This window comes from Lissotriton vulgaris, unplaced genomic scaffold (assembly GCF_964263255.1).
Source record: "Lissotriton vulgaris unplaced genomic scaffold, aLisVul1.2 SCAFFOLD_765, whole genome shotgun sequence".
In the NCBI taxonomy this organism is placed as follows: Eukaryota; Metazoa; Chordata; class Amphibia; order Caudata; family Salamandridae; genus Lissotriton; species Lissotriton vulgaris.
Window position 1 is genome coordinate 592,931 of NW_028246657.1, and position 24,723 is coordinate 617,653.

The following is a 24,723-nucleotide window of genomic DNA, read 5'->3' on the forward strand; positions in this document are numbered from 1 at the left end:
ATATGTATTTGTCCGTGGCTTGCTTGATGGCCTCCCCATTGTCATAGGAAGTGTGTACGCACCGAACTCAGGCCAATCAGATTTCTTGACGAACATTAATGGTGTCCTGGCAAATTGGGTAGAATATCATTGGATTGTAGGCGGGGATTTTAATGCAGTTTTTGATTTAACATTAGATAGGTCGCATCCACCCCTACAGGCCACTGAAAGCAGGAGACAGGCAGAGGCCCTAGCGCAATGGGCGGAGGGCTGAGAATTAGCCAACGCATGGCGCTGTAAACATTTATTAGACAGGGAATACACCTTTTACTCCCCACCCCATAAACTGCACACCAGGATAGACCGGGTTTTTTGTGCCAAACCATTGCTGGAAGCAGTTATAATAGCGGAACATATGGGGAAAACTCTCTCCGATCACAACCCAGTAGAAGTCACAATGCAATGGGGTAGGGTCCCGACGCCTATACCGACATGGCGCCTCGCCACGGAATTACTTGAAGACACTGTATTCAAAACATCCATTGCAGAGGCAATTACAAATTACTTCACAGTGAATGAGAATACTGCTAGCTCTCGACAGATAGAATGGGATGCCTTTAAGGTGGCGATCAGAGGGGAGGCAAAGGGAACACGCATGGGTATGAGACGAAATGTGGTGGAGAGACTAAGGGAGGTGGAGGGCCGCCTGGCTATGTTAGAAAATGAAGCTGCCGGCACGAACCTACCGTTCACACCACTATAGGAGGCGAACATACAGCATGCTGAACTTTTAGAGGAACTGCGCGTACTGGATTACAGTCTGCTTGTGTGTGCAAACAGCACACACAAGCAGACAGATCAGTGCCCCTGCTGACGCGTATAGTGAGAGATGTCCCAACACACATGCCCATACTAGAGGTCACCGATCACAGGGGGTCTCAAGCCACGACCCAAATGACCATTAACACCGCCTTCAGGGACTATTATGAAATGCTATATGGCCCACACCAACACCTCTCAGACACAGCGTTTGAAGAGTTTATGGCAGAACTCGATCTACCGTGCTTAGAGGACAGACAGGGAGAGGAACTAGCACGACCTCTTATGCTTGCCGAAGTACGACAAGCCATTCGCTCACTCCCACGGAATAAAACCCCAGAAACGGACGGCCTTCCGGCCGAGTTCTACGGGACCTATATTGACCTGCTTGCCCCGCGCCTTCTCATGGTATACCAAGAAGCGCTGCGTACCCACACCCTACCACAGACGTCCCTACAGGCTTTAATAGTCTCGCTACTGAAACCAGGCAGGGACGGAATGCACCTGGCCAACTATAGGCCCCTATCCTTACTAAATACGGACTTTAAAATATTAAGTAAGATCTTAGCGACAAGGCTAGCTCAATACATCCCACAACTCATACACTCCGACCAGTGCGGTTTTGTACCGGGCAGAAGCACGGCCATGAATCTGCGACGACTAAGCCAACTAATGTTGTGCGACCAATCACACGAGAAGACGGAGGGGTGTATTTCCTTAGATTTAAAACAGGTATTTGACTCACTCAGGTGGGATTTCATGTTTGCAACACTCGCTAATTTCGGAATACCAACAGAATATGTGGCCTGGGTCAAATTGTTATACACCCATCCAACGGCTCAGGTGCGCACGAACAAGTGCATCTCGGAACAACTAGCCATAGAGAAAGGAACCAGACAGGTTTGCCCACTTTCCCCGCTCCTATTTATCTTGGCACTTGAGCCATTGCTTTGTAAACTTCGCACATTGGCGCACCACCGGGGCATACAAAGAGCCGGAACGGTGCATGTGGTCTCAGCCTATGCAGATGATATTATTCTGAACCTTCAGGATTTGAGGGGTGACTTGGACCCTATCCCTAGTATTTTCGAAGAATTCCGCACATTGTCTGGCCTCACTATTAGTGAACCCAAATCCTATGGATTCCACTTCAGCGACACGGGAGCAAATACCCCACTGTCATTCACACCGCACACATTCCAGGTAGCGGAGGCAAGCTTACGATACCTAGGGATACAAGTGTATAGGGGAGCTGGGTACATGATTTAAGGCAACCTGGGCCGGGCAACTGCAACACTAAAATCGCAGGTTAAATTCTGGACTGCTCGACCACTACCAGTGGCAGGCAGAATAGCCATATCTAAGATGGTAGTCCTACCATGGCTAATTTACTATTTCACGGGACTACCGTTTGTGATCCCAGCTGTTATGTTCCAGAAATTGAATACAATACTGACGGAACTGATATGGGGGTCGGGACGGAGACGCATTGGTCTGTCCAAGCTGCAACTTACCACTGCGACGGGCGTAATGGGTGGACCGGATTTTCAGGCATAGTTGTATGCCTGCCAGTTGCAGTGGCTGGCCTACTGGCTGGCAGGCCGCAACCTACACGAAATTGGCATGTCAGAGACGGACTGGTCAAGGGGATCCATTCACACCCTGTTGCTACTGGGGTCAGAGGTCCCCGGGCACACGCCTCCCCTACTTCGACTAGAGATTACATATTGGAGGAAGGCGGTGAAATACACGTCCCCTGCGTCCTCACATGCCCCCACGATTCCACTTCTGGGAGTCCCGCTGGGAACGGAATTACTCTCGAACCAAACACTCAGTGCGTGGGAGGAAGCGGGGGTTACACAGATGGGGGATATGTTTACAGATGGCCAAATTATGTCGTTTGAGGACTTTCGGGAGACTCATCATACCCCAGGGGGAACATTCCTCTTACATGCCCTGGTGCGCGGGTACATAGCTAGAACGTGGGCGCCAACTGGTGAGGAACCTCCCACGAACCCGCTACTGACAATGCAATACCTCATGGGAACGGGCAGTCATTTAACAAAATGGATCACAAATGGAATAAGAACCGGGAGGGCGATCTCACTGCAGCCTCTTAGAACTAAATGGGAGGAAGATGTGGGAAGGCCGTTCAGAGATAAAGAATGGGAACGTATCCTCAAATTCCCCAAAAAAGTGTCAAGGAACGCTAAATTTAAATTTATACAACTAATGGTTTTACATAGGGCGTACCTAACGCCGCACTGCTTACACTCAATGTCCCCCAATACACCTGGTAGTTGCCCTCGCTGCAGCGCGGCTAATGCGAGTCTGATACACATGTTATGGGACTGCCCTAAATTGGGTTATTACTGGAACACGGTACATGACACCCTAATTAAACTGGCACGTTCCAAGCCATATACCACTTTGGCTTATTCTGTATTAGGGCTTGGACCTACAGAGCGTAAAAAAGTGTCTCCACCCGATTCACAGACCTAGCCCTACTACTAGCAAAACGCACAATAACAATGCGGTGGAAGTCGGCCAGACCGCCAAACCCAGAAGTGTGGAGGGCAGAGGTGCTACGCTGGGGGAGAGCAGAGGGGGAGGCACTGCAACGTGAGGAGCGCAAGGGCCTCAGGAAGAACCTATCCTCCCTTGAATGGAATACTGCACTTGGGGCTTTTGAGGCTGGTGGGTACCCTGAGTCGGACTCAGAACTGTCCGTTGACTAGATACAGAGAGACAGGATGGGAACTAACAAGATCCCCTAGGCGGATGATACCGGTACACGCCTCGGCAGGACCAACAGAACTAGGTGCACAGGTAGAACCTAATAGAATTATCGTGCAATATATCGTCCCCGTAGGGTACGTGGTGAATTGAACTATGTGTTGCCATTGTGCTAGTTGTAGCCATGTAGCATGTACATCGAAAGTAACTATCTGAGTGCCGGGAGAGGGAGGGTTTGGGCGTGGGGAGTTAAGACTGTATATAATTGAGAAGTATGTCAACAAAATAGAAAATGTTAAATGCTATTGAGATACTAGACATGGATATGTGTACGTACTGAAATACTTGATATATGATTATGCTATAATACGATGTAACGTTCGCATCTACTCTGCTAATAAAAAGAATTTACTAAAAAAAAAATATTGGGCCATACGGAGGATCACGGACGGGGTGGCCGTAGTCCAAGTACTTTTGGCTGCTTGGAGGCGAGACATAATCTCCGGGAGCAGATTCGTAACAAATCTGTTCACAAACAATCGTATCCCTCCATCTGTGGATAAGTCCTGCCCACTAAAATCTATGAACGTTTAACTAAACCTAGTAAAGAAGTCTGACACACTTTCATCCTTCTTCTGTTTACAAGCTGTTAATTTATCCCAATCTATTTTCCTAGGAGGGAGGAGGGTCTGCATGTAGGTAATAATTTTATCTGGCACTGCTAAGACTTCATCTCGGGGTTTCTCTCCAGGTTTTCGTACCTTATCCCAATTCTTTAATTGATCCCATGTTCCTCCTAACTCAGGGACATGGTCTGTATCGTGTTTTTGCCTCCAAATATCTACCGGAATCAGGAGACCAAAGAAGAGCTCGATATCAGGTATTGTCATAATGGCTGAATTTGCAGCTTCGGTCAATTCCTTATAATAAGCAGTGGGATTTTTTCGAGGGTCGGGAAGTTGAGCCTTTAAAGTGAGGACCTCACTTCGCTTCCAAGGGGTATAAAGCCATTGTTCCTGAAGTCTTGCATCCACACGAGCTCGTGTCACCACATTGTTGACATCCCCCACTTCAGGTAATTCAGGGAAAAAGAGGGGGTGTACTTCTCTCATAGGGTTCTGCTTTCCCCAGTCAGCGCATTTTCGATGCATTCGTTCTCGATAATGCAAAAGAGTTGCTACATTCTGATATACTTCGTCGGCATGTAAATGGAATTTATGGGCTCGATCTCTAATATCTCTCAGTATTTGAGGGGGGGACCCTTCCTCAAAACACTGCTCCCATAGCGAAATCAATCGAATGGCCATGTTCTCCAGAGCTAGTTGCTGTGCAACGGGTTCAAGATCCTTCATAGTACTCCAAATGTCTTCCATCGTGTAAATAGCGTTCCGCATCCATTGGGATGCCTGATTTACTATAGTCTTTCTTTCTTCCATACCTAACAAGGATCTAGTAATAGTCCCTTGATGACTCAAATTGGACTTAAGGCACTTAGGCATGGTATCTAGGATGGTCAAAGCTCGGGGGTCTATAGCGCTCTGAGCTGGAGGGGAGAGAAATACTGGAGAAAAGGGGGAAGAAACAACCGCGTCCGGTTGTAACGAAATCAAGGGTGAGGTAGTCAATCGGAGTGAGGGAGGGGGAAGTAATGCACTTCGTACAGACCCGTCAGATGGGGCCGTGGCCCCTGCTCCTACTAGATCCTTAATGGCTACCGCAGCCCCTGGTCGATCTATTCGAGCCACAGGTACTGCTGGATATAAGCCTTGTGGAGCGTAAGGAGGAGGCGGACGGGCTTCTAATAAGTCCTCCAGCTCATCTCCAGTTTTGGGTCGTGCCACATAACTTTTGTCCGTTTCCAGATGGAACTGTCTATCCATCTGTGCAATATTTTCCTCCACTTTTCCTTTATCATAAGCTATGGCTTTCTGAGTAACAGTCTGTCCGGATTTAATCTTTCCCAATTTCTCTTCCCTTATCTATCGTCGTTTTGCTTCCTTCAACCATAAAACATCGACTGACGGCTCTTCTTCATAAACATCTTATTTTGGAGATGATTAATCTTTTTCTCATCGATTGACCCTGTTAAAGGCCATTGCAAATCAGTATTATCATTTGTATATTTATGCCATAGGGTATTAAACAGGATCGGGGTAAGACCATGTTTAACATACATATCGAAACTGGGGCTTCCCTCGGGAGGGGCGGGCTGTCTCTCTTCCAGCCGAGCCCCTCGCCGACAGCAGCACCCGAAACATATTTTGCTGAAACAAGGCATGACAATACAATATCACAGTTCTGATTTATGCATTTCAATCATTTCTTGCACACGGGCGCACCCTCTTCATCATTCACTCTCTCACACTCTTCCTATTTTTCAACCATATAAAGCGCTGTAAAGCGAGGCAGGGTTCAAATGAGCTCAATGCAAATTCAATGCAAATGACATGTCTTCAAAACTAACAGAGCCCGTCGACTCCTGTTCGGGGAATCAAATCAAAAGAATTCCAAACCAACCAGAATTCAACCACAAAAAGAACAGTCTGTAGACCGTTCTGAGATCACTTGGTAGGCGAACCACAGACCCACTCTTATGTCATCCCCTGGTCCTCCTGGTTGGGCCGGACTTCGGGGCACGGAGGCCCAGAGCCCTAGCTTACCCAGTTGCTCCCAGAGCTTTCCCAGAGTGAGTCTGGCCAAGCAGGCACTCCGTACTCTGCAAAGGCACCAAGCATTATCTCCTATATTCAAACAAATCCAAGAGGTGTCTACCCGTGCAGCCCCTGCGCCGCAACGTCAGACTCCCCTGATTCCCTTGTGGACCAGCTTCCCCGGCCACCACTCCGAAAAGCAGACTGCTGTTACCAAGCAAACACTCTTTCCAAGCGTCGTTTTCCAATACAATCAACGAGTTCACTCACCTGGTGCACTCAGGCCGATCACGAATTCTCCACTGCCGACTTCTAGACAGACCGACACAGCCTGTTCTTCTCTCGGGTTAAGCCCGTAGGACTCCGGCGTAGGGTCTTCAGCAGCTGGGAGGGATACTGGGATCGAGGGCGGAATCTCTAGTTGTCATACCACAAAATGGGTGTTTCAGATAAAAATTCTGTTCGTCCAGCCACTCGGCCAGAACTCCTCCCTGTCCCTTCTACTCCTGTTTACAGGAGGGGACGACCCTATTGCGGAGTCCTGGCGGAGTCGCCAACTGAAGGAATTGAATTTCTGCAAGTCCAGACTATACTTACCAATAGTCCATATATAACATAAAGGAATATTAAGGCAGGCAGCAATGGAGATGGTCGAATCGTTTATTCAAATCAATGCAAACCCTGACAGGGGAGCCTCAGTCTACACGACCCACGGAGGTGCGCAGAGGAGACTGACTTCATACAAGTGATACAAAGCATATATACGTTTTCACACATTCAGATTAACACCCTACAAGGAAAAATACAAGTTGTCAGTGAGCCAGCAGGAAAACCCATGTAAGGCACCATTGATTGCTAGTAGCTAGGCCGGAGCTATTCCGGGGGCAGGTCGGTGAGATGCCCTCTTGTCTATCTGGAGCCCGGGGAGTACAGGAGCTCTGCTAGAATGCACGCATCCCACAAGAGGGGCAGGTGTGACCTTGGGTTTCCCTGAGCTACACACTAAAGATCAGAGCAGGAGTCTAAGCCTGACAACATGGTTTCGTACCAAGAGCTAACTCACGTGACTTCTGAGAAGCAGTTCATGAACACAGAGAAATGAAACAAGATGGCTGCATTTATACCAATTGGTCGAAATGGGCCTTCACGAAGCAATCGTGAAGAATACATATACTACATAATAACACATGATTATTCATATGCATATACGGTTATATGGTGCATAGTGGGCCAATCGTAAGTACATATAATTTTATATCCCAACATCGTCTGAGGTACCGTGATGTTTTCTCAGCCCCAGGTTGTAACGGACATGACCCGGGACTTCCTGATCAGCATATAACACAAGAGAAGGTGTGTTTCCTTCATCAGAGCCACTACTGACTTTGTGAGAAGTGACAACGACAGGATCAGGGGCAATTGCAGATTCCACTGGTGCTGCCTCACCCAATCCTGTCACTCCTTCTTCTAGCCTCTGCTCAATTTCAAGGGCGTCGGAAAAAGGAACAAATCTGGTGGTTTCTCACTTTCCTGTGTCAGAATTCCATCTGGATGCTGCCGATCATAAGGAAGCGGGAGGGGCAGCTTCTTCAGGTGGGACACATGGATCCAGTGTCTTTTTCCATCCACCTTCACTGTTGTCCGTGTCGCCAGGAGAATCAGGTGTGGCTCAGACCACCTCGGAGCCAGGCTGGTATCTCGCTGATATTTCTTGACCAGCACCCATTGGCCAGGTTCCAAATGATGTCCGGGTCCCTCTGGCAGGGTCTGCAATACAGATGCTACCTGCTGATGAATAGAACGAAGATCTTTAGTCAGACTGTACAGATAGTCTATCAACATAGGCTATTCAACATCTTTAAATGATCTCGGTCTAGGCACCCCCAACACATTAGCAGGCCGTCCAAAAACCCCCTCATAGGGCGATAGGCCAGAACGTGAATGAGGGGTAACTCGTAATGACATTAGAGCTAAGGGTAGGGTGTCAGGCCATTTTAGGCTAGTGCTCTCTTGGATTTTTGCCATTTTTAGTTTCAAGATTCCGTTATATTTCTCAACCAATCCTGCTGACTGGGGATGTAGAGCTGCATGGAATTTCTCTCTTATTTGCAGTCCGTTACAGATATGCTTTACAAGGGCCCCATTAAAGTGTCCCCCATTGTCTGACCAAATCAAACGGGGCAACCCAAATCTGGGTTTTGCCAAGGCAGTGTTTTCTTTAGTCGGGTAGGCCTCAACCCATTTTCTGAAGGCACAGACCACCACTAAGACGTATTTCAGGTTGTTGACGCCTTTCATATGGATATAATCCACCTGGATCACTTCAAAAGTCAAAGTCTGGGGTGCAAAGTTCCCACTCAGAACAGTTTCCCCTTTTTCCGGATTGTGTTGCAAACAGACCATACAATATTGGACTAAATGGACAGACGTCTTCTGAATATTGGGGTTATTCCATACTGGGTCCAATAAGGCACAGATGCCTTTTGCCCCAATATGAACTGGGCCATGAGCCATAGTTACAACGGCCTGTACCAGAGCATTGGGCAATAACCATTGTTGTTTTTCAGTCAAATCAACCCAACAGTTATTTTCATCCAACCTTCCTACCTTCTGCTCCCCTCGAGCCAACTCAACCGGGGAAGCTTCTTTCTGTATTTCTTGCACACTTTCTATGGCATTATTAAACAAATCAGATTCTTCCACCCACCTTGCAGAGGAAGTTACGAACATAGAGGTGAGTGTGGACTGGGACGTTTGTTTAGGGATTTGGTCAGCAAAGGCATTCCCTTCCCCAATATCATCCACTATTGTCTTATGGGCACTGTATTTTATTATTGCTACTCTTTTGGGTAATGTCAGAGCTGTGAGCAATCGCAACACTAAGCGACCATTCTGTATTTTCTGACCATGAGAGGTAAGGAAACCTCTTTCTTTCCACAGCCGCCCGAAACTATGGGTCACGCCAAAGGCATATTGGCTGTCAGTATAGATGTTAACCTCCAACCCCTCGGTCTATTCGCAAGCTCGTAATAATGCCACTAGCTCAGCAGCCTGGGCTGATTGATAGGGCACTCGAGAAGTCTCAACTACTGTTTTTAGCGTTGTGACTGCATATGCAGCTGTTGTTGTACAATCTGCTAGCTTGAAACAAGAACCATCCACATACAACTCCCCTTGGGGGTCAGATAGAGGAATGTCTGTGAGGTCAACTCTCCCCTTCGCCTCTTCTTCTTTCCGAAATATACAATCATGCACATCATTTTTAGTTTCATCTGAAGGGAGAGGCAGTAATGCTGCAGGATTCAAAGTAGCACATCGTTTAATCGTGATATGCGGGGCAAACAGAGTTAATTCATAACCAGTAGGCATGCACTCGTAAGATGCTGTGTTTTCGTTTTATTTAACAAGGCATCCACAGCATGAGGCACCATCACCGTTAAGCTAGAATTTAGAACGAGCCCCTCCGACTGTCGGATGGCCACAGCAACAGCCGCAGTGGCCCTCAGACTGCTAGGAAGCGCTCTGGCAACATTATCCAATGTGGCCAAAAAGTAAGCACAAGGTCCTTGCTTAACACCAAATCCTTTTGTTAACACTGAAAGCGAGCAACCGTTGACCTCATGCACATAAAGCACAAAAGGTTTACGGTAATCAGGGGTACCCAAGACGGGTGCAGAACAAAGAGCAGATTTCAGAGAGTCCAAAGAGTGTTGACATTCATCGGTCCACGGAAGAGGTTCATGCACATCTTTAGTGGTTAAATGTAACAAAGGTTTAGCAAGAAGAGAAAAGTTAGGAATCCGTTGGCGACAGTAGGAGTTAATGCCAAGAAAAGCACGAACATCACGCTGGGTACAAGGGACAGACATGTTAGAGATAGTAGTAATACGTTCAGGAGTCAAACGCCTCCCCGCTTTCGACAGTAGATGACCTAAGTAGGTCACCTCCTGTCGACAATATTGGAATTTAGACAGGGACACCTTATTACCCTTCGCTGCCAGGTGGTGCAATAGTTTCACAGTGGCGTCTTTGCAAGCCTCTTCAGTGTCCGATGCCACTAACAAGTCATCCACATATTGTAGCAGTACATTACCCGTAGGCAAAATTAAAACGTCTAAAACAGCTTTAAGAGCCTGACTATAGATGCTAGGACTTTTGGTGTAGCCTTGAGGAGCGCGACAAAATCTGAAACTGCGGCCAGATAATGAGAAGCCGAAAATCTGCCGGCTATCTGGATGGATTGGGATGCTAAAGAAAGCATTCTTTAGATCGATGACCGAAAAATACTTTGCAGTTGGGGGAATCATGGTAAGTATGGTAGTTATATCAGACACCACTGGATACTGGGGCACCACAATTTTATTACCTCTTGTAAGTCGATCACAAAATGATATGTATTGATGTTTTCTGAATTCCCAGTGTCAAGAGCTTTTTTCAAAATCGGGAGAATAGGGCTGTTACAAACATTAGCAGCTGTTTCCTCTACTACATCTTTATCGATCCAATCATGTATAATGGAAAGTACAGCTTGCTCGCCAGCCGGTGAAATCCTATATTGAGGTATCCGTGGTAACTTTACACCAGGTTTCAATGTTATATGAACAGGAGGGATGTCTAACCTACCGACATCCGCATCCCCTGTAGCCCACAGCGTAGAAGGAACAGGGGCGAATTCAGGTGGAAGGGGCTCATTTTTAGCAAAGTACTGTTTCATATCTTGATTGGGGGATTGTATTGTCAAATAGACACGGTCCGGAGAGTAGTGGATTTTTGCATTCAGTTTCTTTAACATATCCAGACCCAATACATTTTTGCCACAATGCGAGGTCAACAGAAAGGGGGAGTCAACAGAAACTGGACCGATAGTGAATGGGAGCGGCCTGGAGATGGGGATTACCACCGGAACTCCTGAAAATCCCACAGAAATATTATTTTTCCCGGACAGCAGCCCCTGGGACCAATGATAGAGCAACTAAACTGTTCAATGCTCCTGTGTCAATCAGAAAATTTTCAGAAGTCCCCATCAATTTCACCTTCACATAGGGTCCTTGTTGATTGACGGTATAGACACTTGACCCCCACTCTGTCCTTCGCTGTCCTATGTATAAGCATACCCATCTTGGTCCCTAAACTCGTAGTCCTCGTTAAAGTACTGCCTACCTTGCGGATTGTCAAAATGATTTCACTCAGAATGTCCTTGCGCTGCTTCTTCTCTACGCATAACACTTCAGTCTGGACCACCTCGACCACGTCCCCGCCCTCGGACAGCTCCGTTCTGTGCTAACAACAACGGACACTGGGCTCTCCAATGTCCTTCCTGTTTGCAGTACGCACATTGATTTATCCCCAAAGACGGGACTGGGCCTCGACCCCTTCCTGTCCCCACCCATCTGGACACGGGCCCTCGGCCGCCTCTTCCTCCACCTCGTCCTCGGATAACTTCCTGCAATAACACCCGAGTCTTGAGGTCCCTAGCCTTCCTTTCTATTTTGTCCTTACTTTCATTTTCCCGATGCTCATAGTACTGGGCCATACTTAATATAACAGAAGGGGTGGATGTAGTCCAAGTGCTCTCGGCGGCTTGTAGCCGGGTAGAGATTTCTGGTAACAAGTTGGTCACAAAGCGATTTACAAATAACCGGATCCCACCCTCCGTAGCAAGGTCCTGTCCGCTAAAATCAATGAATATGCCTTCACATCTGTTGTAGAAATCCGAAACACTTTCCTCTTTCTTTTGCTTACAGGCTGTCAATTTGTCCCAATCAACCTTGCGAGGGGGAATCAAGATATGCATGTAAGCAATAATTTTGGCTGGGAGGGTAGTAATTTCAGTTTTCGGCTTGTCCCCTGGTTTGCGGTCCTTATCCCATTCTTTCAACTGTTCCCATGTTCCTCCTAATTCTGCAACATGATCAGTGTCATGTACCTGTCGCCATATATCCACAGGGACCAACAGCCCGAAAAACAATTCAACATCGGCTAAAGTCATTACTGCTGAAGCTGCAGCTTCCGTAAATTCCTTATAGTAGGCTGTGGGATTCCTACGGGAATCGAGGAGCTGTGATTTTAGGGACAGAACTTCACTTCTCTTCCATGGAGTGTATACCCATTGCTCCTGAAACCGAGCCTCTACTCTGTTTCTCGTTACTACATCCTGATCATTACGTAGTTCTGGTACTTCGGGATGGAAAATGGGATGCACACTTCCCTCATGGGATGTTGAGAATCCCAATTGGGGCATTTCAAAAACATCCTACTTCAGTATTTTACCAATGTCTCTACATTCCTGTACACTTCCTCTGGGCTTAGATCAAACTTATGAGTTTGGTCCAGAATGTCATACAATATCTGAGGAGCCAACCCGTCTCGAAAACATTGCTCCCAAATTTCAATAAGGTAACGAGACATTTGATATAATGCATGCTGTTGCATGACGGGTTCAAGATCCCTTATGGTACTCCATAAGTCAGTAACAGTGTACACATTGTTCCGCATCCATTTAACTGCCTGCTCTGCTATTCCTTCTTTTTCGCAATATCCAACTGCTGCCCTAGTGAATAGTCGCCTAGCGTTTAGTCCACTTGTGTTCCCTAACAGAGCCTGTTCCCTTACTTCAGGTGTTGCACCAGCCGACTGAGAAGTCCATATAGGACTTGGGGACGCTAAAATTACACAAGAACTTCCTATGGGTTGCTGTATACCGGGAATTAGGGTAGCTGTATCTCTTAGTGAGGTAGGTGTGCCAACCTCTATGTACACCAATTTGAACAGGACCACATCCTCAACCATAGCAACCCATTTCTCCATCAAGTGGTGCTATGGAAGAGGTATATAGATGATGTCCTGGTGGTGTGGCGAGGCTCTGCAACAGAGATTCAGTCATTCCATCTATGGCTGAACGAACGCGACCGATACCTCAACTTCACTTTAGAGTACAGTCATGACAGACTCTCCTTCTTGGACTTATCTATCTTTCCAGAAGCTGGGGGTTTACAGAGCGAGCTCTTCGCCAAACCTATGGCGAGGAACTCGCTTCTACTTTTCAATAGTTACTATCCACGCTCCTTGAGGGAAAATCTTCCTGTGGGTCAATTCCTCCGAGTAAGGAGGAACTGTTCATCGAAGGCACTGTTCAATAAACATGCCACTGTCCTTGCTACTCAATTGCAGGAACGTCAATATCCGACACACCTCGTGAAAAAGGCATGGAAGCGTGCATCAAACAATAATCGCGAGGCACTAATTGAGAGACGTCCACCCAAACCACTTCTAGAGAGGCTAACGTTTGTCAGCACATTTAATGCACTGTCGAATAGAATTCAGAAATCAGTACGCAAACACTGGGGGATTTTAAACACCACTGATGCTAATATTCCCTCACCTCTCTTTTCATTTAAAAGAGCACCAAGTTTGCGAGACACCCTTGTCCACACCAGACCTAGGGTACTTAACACTGAGAGTTCGACGACCTTATGGGGTCTTCCACCAGTCTCGGGCCTTTACCCGTGTGGGTCATGCAGCGTTTGCCCACAGACGAGCAAAACTAACACAGTTGACCTAGGGACAGGCAGGACATGGGTCCTTAAGAAACATACAAACTGCAACACTGATAATGTTATTTACATGATCACTTGCCCCTGTTCCCTGAGGTATATCGGATACACCACCCGGAAAATCAAATTGAGAATTGGGGAACATAAAAGTACCATCAGGTGCCATAAACAGGCCACAAAACTCACCAATCATTTCTTAACCCTCAGGCATACAGCGGATGAAATGAAGTGGGTTGTTTTAGAGCATCCATATATTCTCCCCCATGTTAGTGATGTGTCAAAGTTTCTATTCACAAAGGAACAGAAATGGGTCTTTCTTCTTAAAAGTCACATCCAAGGCCTTAATGACGACATACCTTGGACATCACTATGAACAGTTGATTGCCAGTCCCGGCGTGTCGCCATCTTGTTAACCATGTTACACCGTGCACTATACTGTACAGTATATACCACTCATGAGCTGATCCAAGTCTGGTCTTGGTGGTAGTGCCTCTTTACAATTTTTACAAAAATATTTTTACTATCCTTTGATCTAACATCCGACCTAGGTTTCTGCTATCCTAACATTGTCACCTGTTTGGCGAACATATCGCGGCATGATGCCCCATTCAGGAACACCACTGGTGGTTGGTAACATTTAACTGGCCCCTCTTTTCTTATGAATGTCTGCCAGTACAAATCCTGTGATTTATCATCCAAACATGGGTTCAGTTAATAAATTAAAAAATTCTATAAAATTCTGAGAATTCTTTTTATACACTTATAACTGCCTCTATTGTTTTACTACAGTTTTGGTTTAACTATCTTGCCAATCATAAGTGTTTAGAATTATATCCTGGTCCTTTGTTGATGGCAGCGTCTTACTACAGTTTAGTAAGCCTTCTTATATAAATGTTTATACTATACACACACTCAAGTTTTGGGATAATGATAATAAACACGAGGACTGTTGAGTCTGTCAGTCTTTGATGACAATTACATCTCGCGCGTTCTTAGCCAGCGCCTGTAGTGTCCTGTCTCTAGCTCAACGGCGCACGCGCCGGCTCGCGTGCGCTCTTCTGAACACGCATGCGCGGCCTGTATAGCATTTCTGCTATGCGCATGGCGCCGCTACATTCTACCGGCGCATGCGCGCCATAGCGATAGCGTTTTTGCCTACGATTCAGCGCAAGCGCCTTTACATGTATTCTTGCCAGCTGTAATCAATTTCTCAATTAGCACAGGTATATAAGGATATGCTCGTTCAACAGCCAGTTACCTCCACTCCCTCTCGGACGCTGGTGTAGAGGTACCGACAGACAGGTAGGGGCTCACATTGCGCTGCTACATACTATGACCCCTTCATCTTTCAACTGTGTCCATATCTATTGGTACTCTTTACCCATCATCAAACTGCCATGCAAGCCAATCCTGAATCCAGCTTACTCAGTTTTGGCTATCACCATGCCTTCTCCTGCACAGGCATAGTCAGCTGTTCATTGAGGTTGAATCTCTTCCACAGACAACTAGTTTTCTTGTTAGTACATCATTAGAAATGCATGATTATATGTATCTATGCACCTCTGATATTGTTCTGAGGTTCTTCTTCCATTTCCACTCTAAGAGAGCGGGGCCTCCTTCTCCCCGAGTGGGTGCCTGGTGAGGTGAGGCACACTCCCACAAAATGCTGGGTGAGTTATATTCTATAGTTTTTATGTTTTCTACTTTGATATGTAAATACCAGGAGAACCTTAGGTCTTCTGTGTGGCGGAGAGACTTTCTCTTCCGCACTGTTTGTGTTTTGTGTGTGGTTCCTGTTTCCTAGATACCATCATGCACGTGTTTTGATTACTGTTGTACACTCTTCTTTTCTCTTTAGGAGAGATCGCATAATTGGATTACCACCAGAGAACATTTGGGCTCAGAGTATCTGGTAGGATGAATCCATTATAACAGTACACAGTTACTACTTTGAATTTTTTCACTCAAATTGCAGTCGCTATTTTCACCCGGTCCTGAAGAAAGCTTGGACCCATTGTCCATCTAGCTGAAACATGTCGACCTCAATATACTATGCCACTATATAGTTATTATTTAAAACTATTTGGCGTTGTTATTAAGCTTGGCCCTAGGACCATATCTATTAAACTCATTTTTGGTCCTAGTAGTTAATTTTACCTCCACTTTTCTTTCACACATTTTTTCACTAGCACTGCACTCCATTAGCACTACCTGTGAAGCACTGTGGTCTAAGAAAATATCTCCAAAATCCATCTCCGCATCACTACTAGGTGCGTTGGTTGAGATCTGTATTTATGATATATCTCCCACGTGACAATACTCCACCAGATGGGTGGGCTGATGGGAATTTTTTCCAGCCCAGTGCTATCACATCTGTGTTTTTGATGGACTCACGGTTCCAGATCCGACACGGCACACAAACAGTCTTGTGGACCAGGCTACTCCTTTCTGTTTCGCTAGTGGCACTCGAAGTACCTGCAGTAGCTAGAGATACGGCTACATCGGGGGCCTGTTCTAGGGGAGCAGTGGGCACCTCAAGGGGAACAGCGGGATACACTCGCTGCGGTGCATACGGTGGGGGAGGTCGAACGTCCAATAAATCCTCTATTTCGTCTTCAGCTTCACTTCGAGTAACATAACTCTTGTCTGTCTGCATTCTGAGCTGTCTATCCAAATAATCAATATTCTGTTCAGTCTGATTTTTATCATAAGCAACAGCTTTCTGGGTAACAGTCTGTCCTGCTTTTATCTTGACTAACTTCTCTGCTCTGATGCGCGTGCGCTTTGCTTCTTTCTGCCACATATTAAGGGTGTCAAACATGGCTTGTCTGCTACGTTTAGAAAACAGACGATCTTATAAATATGGAATCTTTTTCTCATCAAAAGACCCTGTCAACGGCCATTGCAGTTCTACATTGTCCTTTGTATATTTGTGCCACAAGGTATTAAACAGGAGTGGGGTAATCCCGTGCTTGCAATACATTTCATGACTAGGGCTCCCTTCTGGAGGGGCCGGCTGACTCTCATCCAATCTTGTGCCTTTCTGACAAATACAGCCGAAACATAACTTACTGAAGCACGGCATTTTTCTTTGTAGAGTCTAATTTCTCTGTCTGGAAGGAAAAGAAAGTTAATTACAACACTCTCATACACATGGCCATGTCCAAGCAACTTCAACTATTCACATACAATGAACATACAACAATCTTCTGACAACATAAAAGACGAGAAACTGTTCAAATTGACATGTCTTTACCAAACAAAAGGCAGAGCCCCTTGACTCCTGCCCATGGAGAACTTGTGTATTTTCCAATTCTTAACAAAAAGAAACCCAAAGTCAAGTAGTCATATCCACAGATTACCTAGAGATAGCCACACAGGGTTTCAAACCACAGACCGACCTACAGACCATCCGACAGCCTTCCTGGTTCACCTCCTGGTCTATTTTGGCTTAGCCCGCTGTTTAAGCGCCGCTCCAGATCTGCCAAAGGGCTACCCAATCGTAACTGCCAGCATTTCCGAGAGCAGTCTGGCCGGGTGCAAACTATCACAAGTCACACCAAGGCGTCTGGTTCATATTTCTATTACTCACCAAGATTGCTCAAAACAGGAGCGTCTGCCCGTGCAGTCTCAGTACTGCCCCGTCAGACCTCCACCAAGTTCTCCGTGGTCTCAAACCACCAAATACCGATAACCAAAATCAAAGTGTATCCAACACAAAACAAGACGAATCACTCACCTGGTGCACTCAGGTTCGATTGCAAGTGTCTCCACTGCCAACTCCTGAAGACCAACACGGTCTGCTTCTGGGTTACACCCGTAGGACTCCGGCATTGGGCCACCAGCAGCTGAGGCTCCCTGATGGGGAGAGCGGAGTAACTCACAAACTTCGGTCAGTCCACCCCCTCGACCAAGATTGCCTTTTCTAACGTCCTGCTCTTTTCCGATTATGGATGGACGACCCCAACGCGGATTCTCTGCGGAGTTGCCAACTGAAGTACCGAAAATAAATAATACCATATAGAGCTATACTTACTGATAGCCCCCAATACTAATTACCAATAACCAGTCAGTTGGCAGTGAAGAAGGTTCAATCATTTATTATACAAAGACTCTGCCAGAGGAGCTTCTCGCGACCTAACCCCTCGAAGTCCGCCGAGAAGACTGCTGGCACATTATCAAGAGATCACATATATACTGTTACATTTCGAGACCATTACCTAAGAAGGAAAAATACAAGTTGGTATAGGTTGCTGGAAAGGAAGAACCATATATGGCACACAAAGCAGCTTCAGTTCGGCTGAGCTCATTATAGCAAGGTCGATGAGGGTGACTCCTTTCTGCCTATCGTTCAGGAGGGCTCGCACTGCGCCTCCTGGAATGTGCTTATCTGGCCTACCCCCACCTATAACCTTGACAGGCCTAACATGCAGGAGCAGCAGTTTGTCACAGTTGTTATGCTATTTCTTGAAAGAGCAAACCTTACTGACTAAGGCGTGATGGGTTTGGCTAGTGCTACAGTCAGGCTAGGTCACAAAATGGCGCTAGTCGGGTTATGTTGTAACACCCGTCAAAAAGGTAGAGACTTATAAGGCGCGAGTAGCAACCACTAAATATCGAATTATGTGATACCCATTAGTGCATTGGTGTTTATACTGAACTAAATAGATACATCACGCTAATTTCTAAACGTGACCGTGTGTTTACGACTTACTCATAAGGCCTAATTTAGACTTCAGTTCCTCACAAACAATCTATTTCACTTTTGCTGAATGTATGTATATTTGCCTACTTTTACCATCAAACATTTCTCTTTCTGTTTACTCACCAGTGCCACTTGCCTTACCTTGATACCATGGTCTTTTTCATCAGCCTCATATATTATTGTATTGTCCTGATACAGTTTTATCTCTTTGATGCTTTTCACTCTGAAGTACACATGCCACTGATATTAGCCCAAAAGGCACCCAGCAAATCTGTACATCTCATTTAGTTCCACAAAACTGTTGAAATCTTATATTCTTCATCCAGTCTGTCCTGATGGGACTAATTCTAAATCTAGTGTTGTGAATATTTGTGCTCTCTTTAACAGATACATCTTCTCATTACTTTTATCCTATGCACATGTCCTTCTTGAAACCATAAATAATTTACAAACACCTCAGGGAATTCATTTTTTCAATGGTCCTATCTATCTCTAATTACCTCATACACTAGTTTCACTTCTCTCATTTAAATTAGTTGATGTGAGGTTTGGTCTAATTATTCTCTGATATCTTTCTGAAGGAATCACCTTATAATAGATCCCCCACCCCACCAGGTCTTGCCAGCCACATATCTACATTTGCAATTTATGCATATATTAAAGTATCTCAGGACTGTAATTAGCTCTTCCCCATAACTCCTGGGTTTTGCATCATATTTAAGCAGTTTCACTTTGTCTTAAGCTTTTTATCATATACTTTTTAAATGAATGTTAGTTTAATTCCTGTATCACACAATACATTTGTGTCTCTTCTATAGATACGCTCCACCGCACCTCTTTCTTTTTCATCTCACACCTATAACATCTTCTTACTTTCACAACTTATAACTTATGTAATGTACTTCCTTCATCTTTTTAACATGTTTTCATACTCTATAACACTTTGAATCATGGCCTTTCCACTGACACTTCCACTGACAATATTTACTATTGGCCTTATTGCCTAAACTGCCACACTTCCTTGATATTTTTGCAGTATCTTTTCTCTACTTACTTGTACCTTTTGTGGATTGTCACCCTGCATACTCTGTCGGGAACCTGTCTCCTGTTCCTCATATCTCTGTCCATTGTTTCTTTGTATCTCTTTTATGCACACACTCTCTGCTACAGTTTTGTAGCTAGAAACATGACTTGATTGAGGGACCATCTTTTATCCATTGGTTATATTTGACCGTTTTATTGTTACACCTCAGAATGAACTGATCCTTTCCTTCACTATGGCTTCAAATTGACATGCTGCCACAAGTTATTTTAATTATCTTGCATATTGTTAAACAGTTTCACCATTCTTCCATAGTCCCTATTTGTGTACTATGCTTATCAAAGGCAAATAATGTCTGTCTTTCTTTACACTTATTTCGTACTTGTTTAACCCGATAGTTTTTTAATTTGTCAAATTACATAGGTGTTCATAGACTTACTGTCCTTCACATCCCAAACAGTGCATCAGCAATGACAATTTACTGACAGAACTTAAATTGTTGCCACATACTCTCTCATGCTGGGAAAGGACTTTCATTAATGTTTCCCATCTCTGGTGAAGTGAGAAAACATGATGAAGGGGTCACAATTTGTGCTGTGCTCTCTTGCTCATCTACACTACATTATAGACAAACCTGAACCCAGCAATACACTATCACTAGAATTCAATTTTAAGCCTTTGAAATGCAATGATGCATGTTTCTTGTTTTTTTCATAATCTTCCAAGCTTACATGTCCATGAAACCGCCTCTTTACCTATACATCTTCTATTTGTCTATGTTATTACTTACAACCATCCTCCTTTTTTTAAATCTTTCCACCCATAATTATGGGCCAGATGTAGGTAATCCAAATTTACTGATTCTAAAATACCGAATTTTACCGAATCAGTATTGTAGAATCGGTAAATGGTATGCAGATAAAAAATCGGTAAATAATACTGATTCGGTAAAATTCGGAATCGGACATTCGGTATTTACCGAATCGGTATTTACCGAATCGGTATTCCCCATTATTCCTATGGGCCTTTTGGCCCATAAGAATGAATGGGAAATACCGATTCGGTAAATACCGATTCGGTAAATACCGAATCGGAAAGCAAACAAAAGTGAAACTTAAGTAGGCAGCCAATCAGGTGCTACCACCCTCCCCCTCCATACCAGGAAGTGGCTACGCAGGCAGATGCAACTAATTAGAAGCTTCTGGAGAGGCAGATGGAGCAGAGAGTCACTGAGCAGCAGAAAGAGTTTTGTACACTTTTAAATCTGGAAAATGGCAAGCAGCAAAGACAAAGAGCAGCCAGAGAGGAGGAGGAAACTGAAATTCAGCAGCATGGAGCTGCAGGTCCATGTTGAGGAGGTGTTGAAGGTGCACCAAAAACTGTTTGGCAGGCAGTCCCTCACTGTGGCAGAATCTGGCAAAAGGAAACTCTGGCTGGACATACTTGACAAAGTAAATGCAGTTGGAGTGACTACCAGAGACACAGAGGACCTGAAAAAGAGGTTCTACGACCTCAGGAACAGGTAAAATGCATGCACAACATTCCCCCCACACCATCATCCTTACCTTTACCCTTTGTGTCTAAATGAACCCCAGTCCAGTACTGCTAGCACTATACAGGAGCAATGCATCATGGGACATGTAGTCAGGAAATGAAAGACCATGTCATACAGCACAGCAACCAGCAAGTTAGGGAAATGATTGCTGACAGAATAAAGCGAAAGTGAAAAAGATTTAATTGTAGTGACTGTGAGACAGTAGCGCTTAGCTAATGTACGCTCCTATGTCCACAGGTGACACATCTCACGGGCGTTCCCAGGAGACTGAAGGCATGGCACCAGAGAGGGATGAGAGTCAGGAGCCAGGTCCAAGTGCACAGAATGTAGCACAGGACAGAGGTGCCCCAAGTAGCCATCCTCCTTCACAAGACACAGAAATGGCTCCAGAGTTGCAGGCGTCCCCAGAACGATCACAATCCCCTCTGTTGCTGTCATCCCCCGAAATGCCAGCATCACTGCATGAGACAACACCTGCATCACAATCAAGCAGGAGGCTTGTTGTAGCCCCACTATTGGAAATGGAGTCAGCAGCAGGTGACATGGAGGGGGAAGACACACACACCTTGCCTGTGGATGGTAGCTCTGCCACACTTCAGTCCAGTGCAGGGGTGGGCCATACTCACGCAAGATGCCGCAGAGTCCAAGAAAGCAGTGCAGCTGCACGTGTGGAGGGTTCAAGTGTGTTCCGTGGCCTGGGGAGCATGGTAAAAATCCAGAGGATGCAGGGAAAAGCCATCAAGTCTTGCCAGTGCCAAATGAGGAATCTGAACAACAACATGGGAGACATAGGAAGGGGCATCAGGGAACTAGTAGATGTCAACAAAGAGATGGCTGCAGGGATGCGTGAAATGTCACAATCGGTGCAGCTTCTGTGCACCAAACTAGACAATGAATTTGCATCAAGGCGCAAGGAAAGGCCGCATGCACATCAACAAAATAAAGCCATCAACCGCCTGGCCAAAGCCACATCCCTGCTATGCAGGAGAAGCATAAACATGCAGGAGGGACTAACCCAAAACAGTAATGAGGTCACTAGGGGCATGGCCAGGATGACCAGTGCTCTTGAGGCGCTGTTAAATGCACAAACAGCACAAACTGCTGCTCTAGATGTGTCAGAGAGTGAAGAGAGAACAAATAGGAGCAGCATGGCAAGCTCCCCTGTCGTAGAGACAAGGAGGAGCAGCAGGCTCCATGCTGAGGCTACAGTTCAAACACAAAGTGAGCACAGTGAGCACCAAACAACTGGCACTGGTAAGCGTGGACGCAAATGATTATTTCAGTACATGGGGAAGTGACCCAGGACTCACATCTTCGAATGTAAATAATTTGTGTTGCACGTACATACCTACGTAGTGACACAATTAAACTACGTTGGGTGCTTACTCCACCGGTCTGTGTCTCTGTACTTACTTAAAAAAAGTTGTGTGTGATCTCTTCCCGTCTGTGTCTTCCATCAGTTGGTGCGGCAACTCCAGCTGTGTGTGGTTCAGGCACTGGTTGCTCATCATCATGGTCCTCAAAATCAGAGATATCAACTTTGGTGCCCTTCTTAACCGTAAGGTTTTGCAACATTGCACAGGCTGCAATCATCTTGCAGCAGGTGACTGGTGTGTACTGGCGGGCACCTCCACTTTTATGTAGGCAGCGAAACCTGCTCTTCCACAGACCAAAGGTGCGCTCTACAATGTTTCTGGTAGATTTGTGTGCCCTGTTGTATCTCCTCTGACTGGGTGATGAAGGGTTGAGGTAGGGTGTGAGGATGAAGGACCGGAGGGCATATGCACTGTCCCCTATTTGTAACAAGAAAAAACATTACTCACATGCACACAAACACATCCATCTGCAATACGTATCAAGGGAGTTTAACACAGTGTGTTACCTAGCAAGTATCCTTCGACAATTTCCCCCGCTGTCAGGCGTGCGTAGATCCCACTGTTTTGGAAGATGTCAGAGTCGTGAGTACTCCAGGGAAATTTGCCTGCTATGTCTGTGATGATGTATTTGGAATCACAGATCACCTGTACATTTATGGGGTGGGTGGACTTCCTCTTCCTATAAATGTACTCTGTGGCAGCAGGTGGACATATTGGTATGTGGGTGCCATCAAGACAGCCAATGATGTTGGGGAAATGCGCCATCTGATAAAAGTCTGTCTTGGTCCTAAGCAGTTCTGCATGCGTTGCAGGGAAGCTGATGTAGTAATGCATTCTCTGTAACGTGGCGTCTAGGAATTTCTTAAAGAAACGGGACCGGCAGCTCTGGGACACCCCACCTACCGCAGCAACCACACTCTGGTAACACACAGATGCAAGCAGGTGTAGGTTGCACAGTACCTGCACATAGGGTGGGATGGCGTGCGCCCTTGGGGTTGGGTGGTCCAACAGAGAATGGAGGTCCCTGATAAGGTCCAGGATGGTTTGGGGGTCTAGCCTGTACCTTTGCTCAGTTAGCTGGAATAGGGTGATCCTCTGCCTGTACACCTGCTCCTCCCTTCTCCAGACCCTCTATCCTTCTGCCTGTAGCCGTAGCCACCTCGCAATCACGTAGAATGCCACCATTCTGGTGACACTGTTGCATTTTGGGGCCTTTTTTATAGCCTGCACCTGGTTACCACCTGATTTCAATCCATGGTAAATACCGACTCTTAAATACCGAATTTCATGCAAATTCGGTATTTAAGAGGTTACCTACATCTCAATAGTCATTTTTACCATTTCTTAATTTCCGAATCAGTGAATTTACAGATTCAGTAAATTTACTGATTCGGACACTTTATCCATTCGGAAACTTTACTGAATCGGTAAATTTACTGATTCAGAAACTTTACCGATTCGGTAAATTGACCGATTCGGATGTTTTTGTGTCCCCTACATCTCAAAAGCCAAATACAGGTCGGTAAAGGCCGAAATTCGGTATTTTCTGACTTTACCGACCGGTATTTGGTTACCTACATCTGGCCCCATGTTCCTTACTTGTGGTTGCTTGTAATCATATGTCACTCAACAAGCATACCTGTGATCTGTGTTCAGGTTCATGAGCAACATATGTGCAATCCATCTCCCAAAGAAGGCATCCAGTGTAACCTCTTACATCTCAAATCATTCCTCACCAAGTGTTTTTGTATCATTAAAAATAGCTACAATACACCAACATTTGTTTATAGTAATGTATTTCCTGTTGGATTCTGATGTTCCCAGCACTCAAATGTTCATGTCTTTTGGGTAACCACTACCTGACATCATCTATACACTGGCTGCTTCCTTTGCACACAATACTTCTTCCTTTCGCAGCACTGGAACACCAGGGACATCAGTTACTTTCTTAATTGTTCTCCCTTCAAAATTAGTCATTCAAGATTTGGAAATTACCACTGATGAGCAAGTGTTTAGGTGCTTCTTTGTATTATCTAATCATGCTCATCATCAATGTTGCAAAATGACTCACACACCAAAGTTGTATTTTGAATGTTCCTATGTTTTTTTTATGATTTAGTGCCTCGTACACCAACTTGTAAAGCTTCAACAGATCTTATTTTACTAAAGATACACATTCAAACTTCTCACCAAACATAATACTGTGAGTGGTCCACCTCCTGCTTACTGGATTCTACATTTGAATACAACACACCAGTTACCTTGTTAAGATCCTGCCCTATCCAGATTCCACCTTCCTCATCCAGC

At 45.5% G+C, this 24,723-nt stretch overlaps 1 protein-coding gene across 1 annotated transcript; it reads left to right on the forward strand.

Annotated features, from left to right (window-relative positions):
* Positions 1-21,255: 21,255 nt before the first annotated feature.
* Positions 21,256-22,396, forward strand: LOC147665803 (uncharacterized). The gene is made up of 2 exons (XM_086949472.1): positions 21,256-22,179; positions 22,241-22,396. Exons 1-2 carry the CDS (start codon positions 21,256-21,258, stop codon positions 22,394-22,396), a joined length of 1,080 nt encoding a protein of 359 aa, XP_086805598.1.
* Positions 22,397-24,723: the final 2,327 nt, after the last annotated feature.

Bases quoted from the DNA above. Each gene is read 5' to 3' on its own strand.
- LOC147665803 (XM_086949472.1), top strand. From the start codon at position 21,256: ATGTACGCTCCTATGTCCACAGGTGACACATCTCACGGGCGTTCCCAG. The intron at 22,180-22,240 runs AGGAGCAGCATG...GGCTCCATGCTG, and splicing joins AGAGTGAAGAGAGAACAAAT to AGGCTACAGTTCAAACACAA.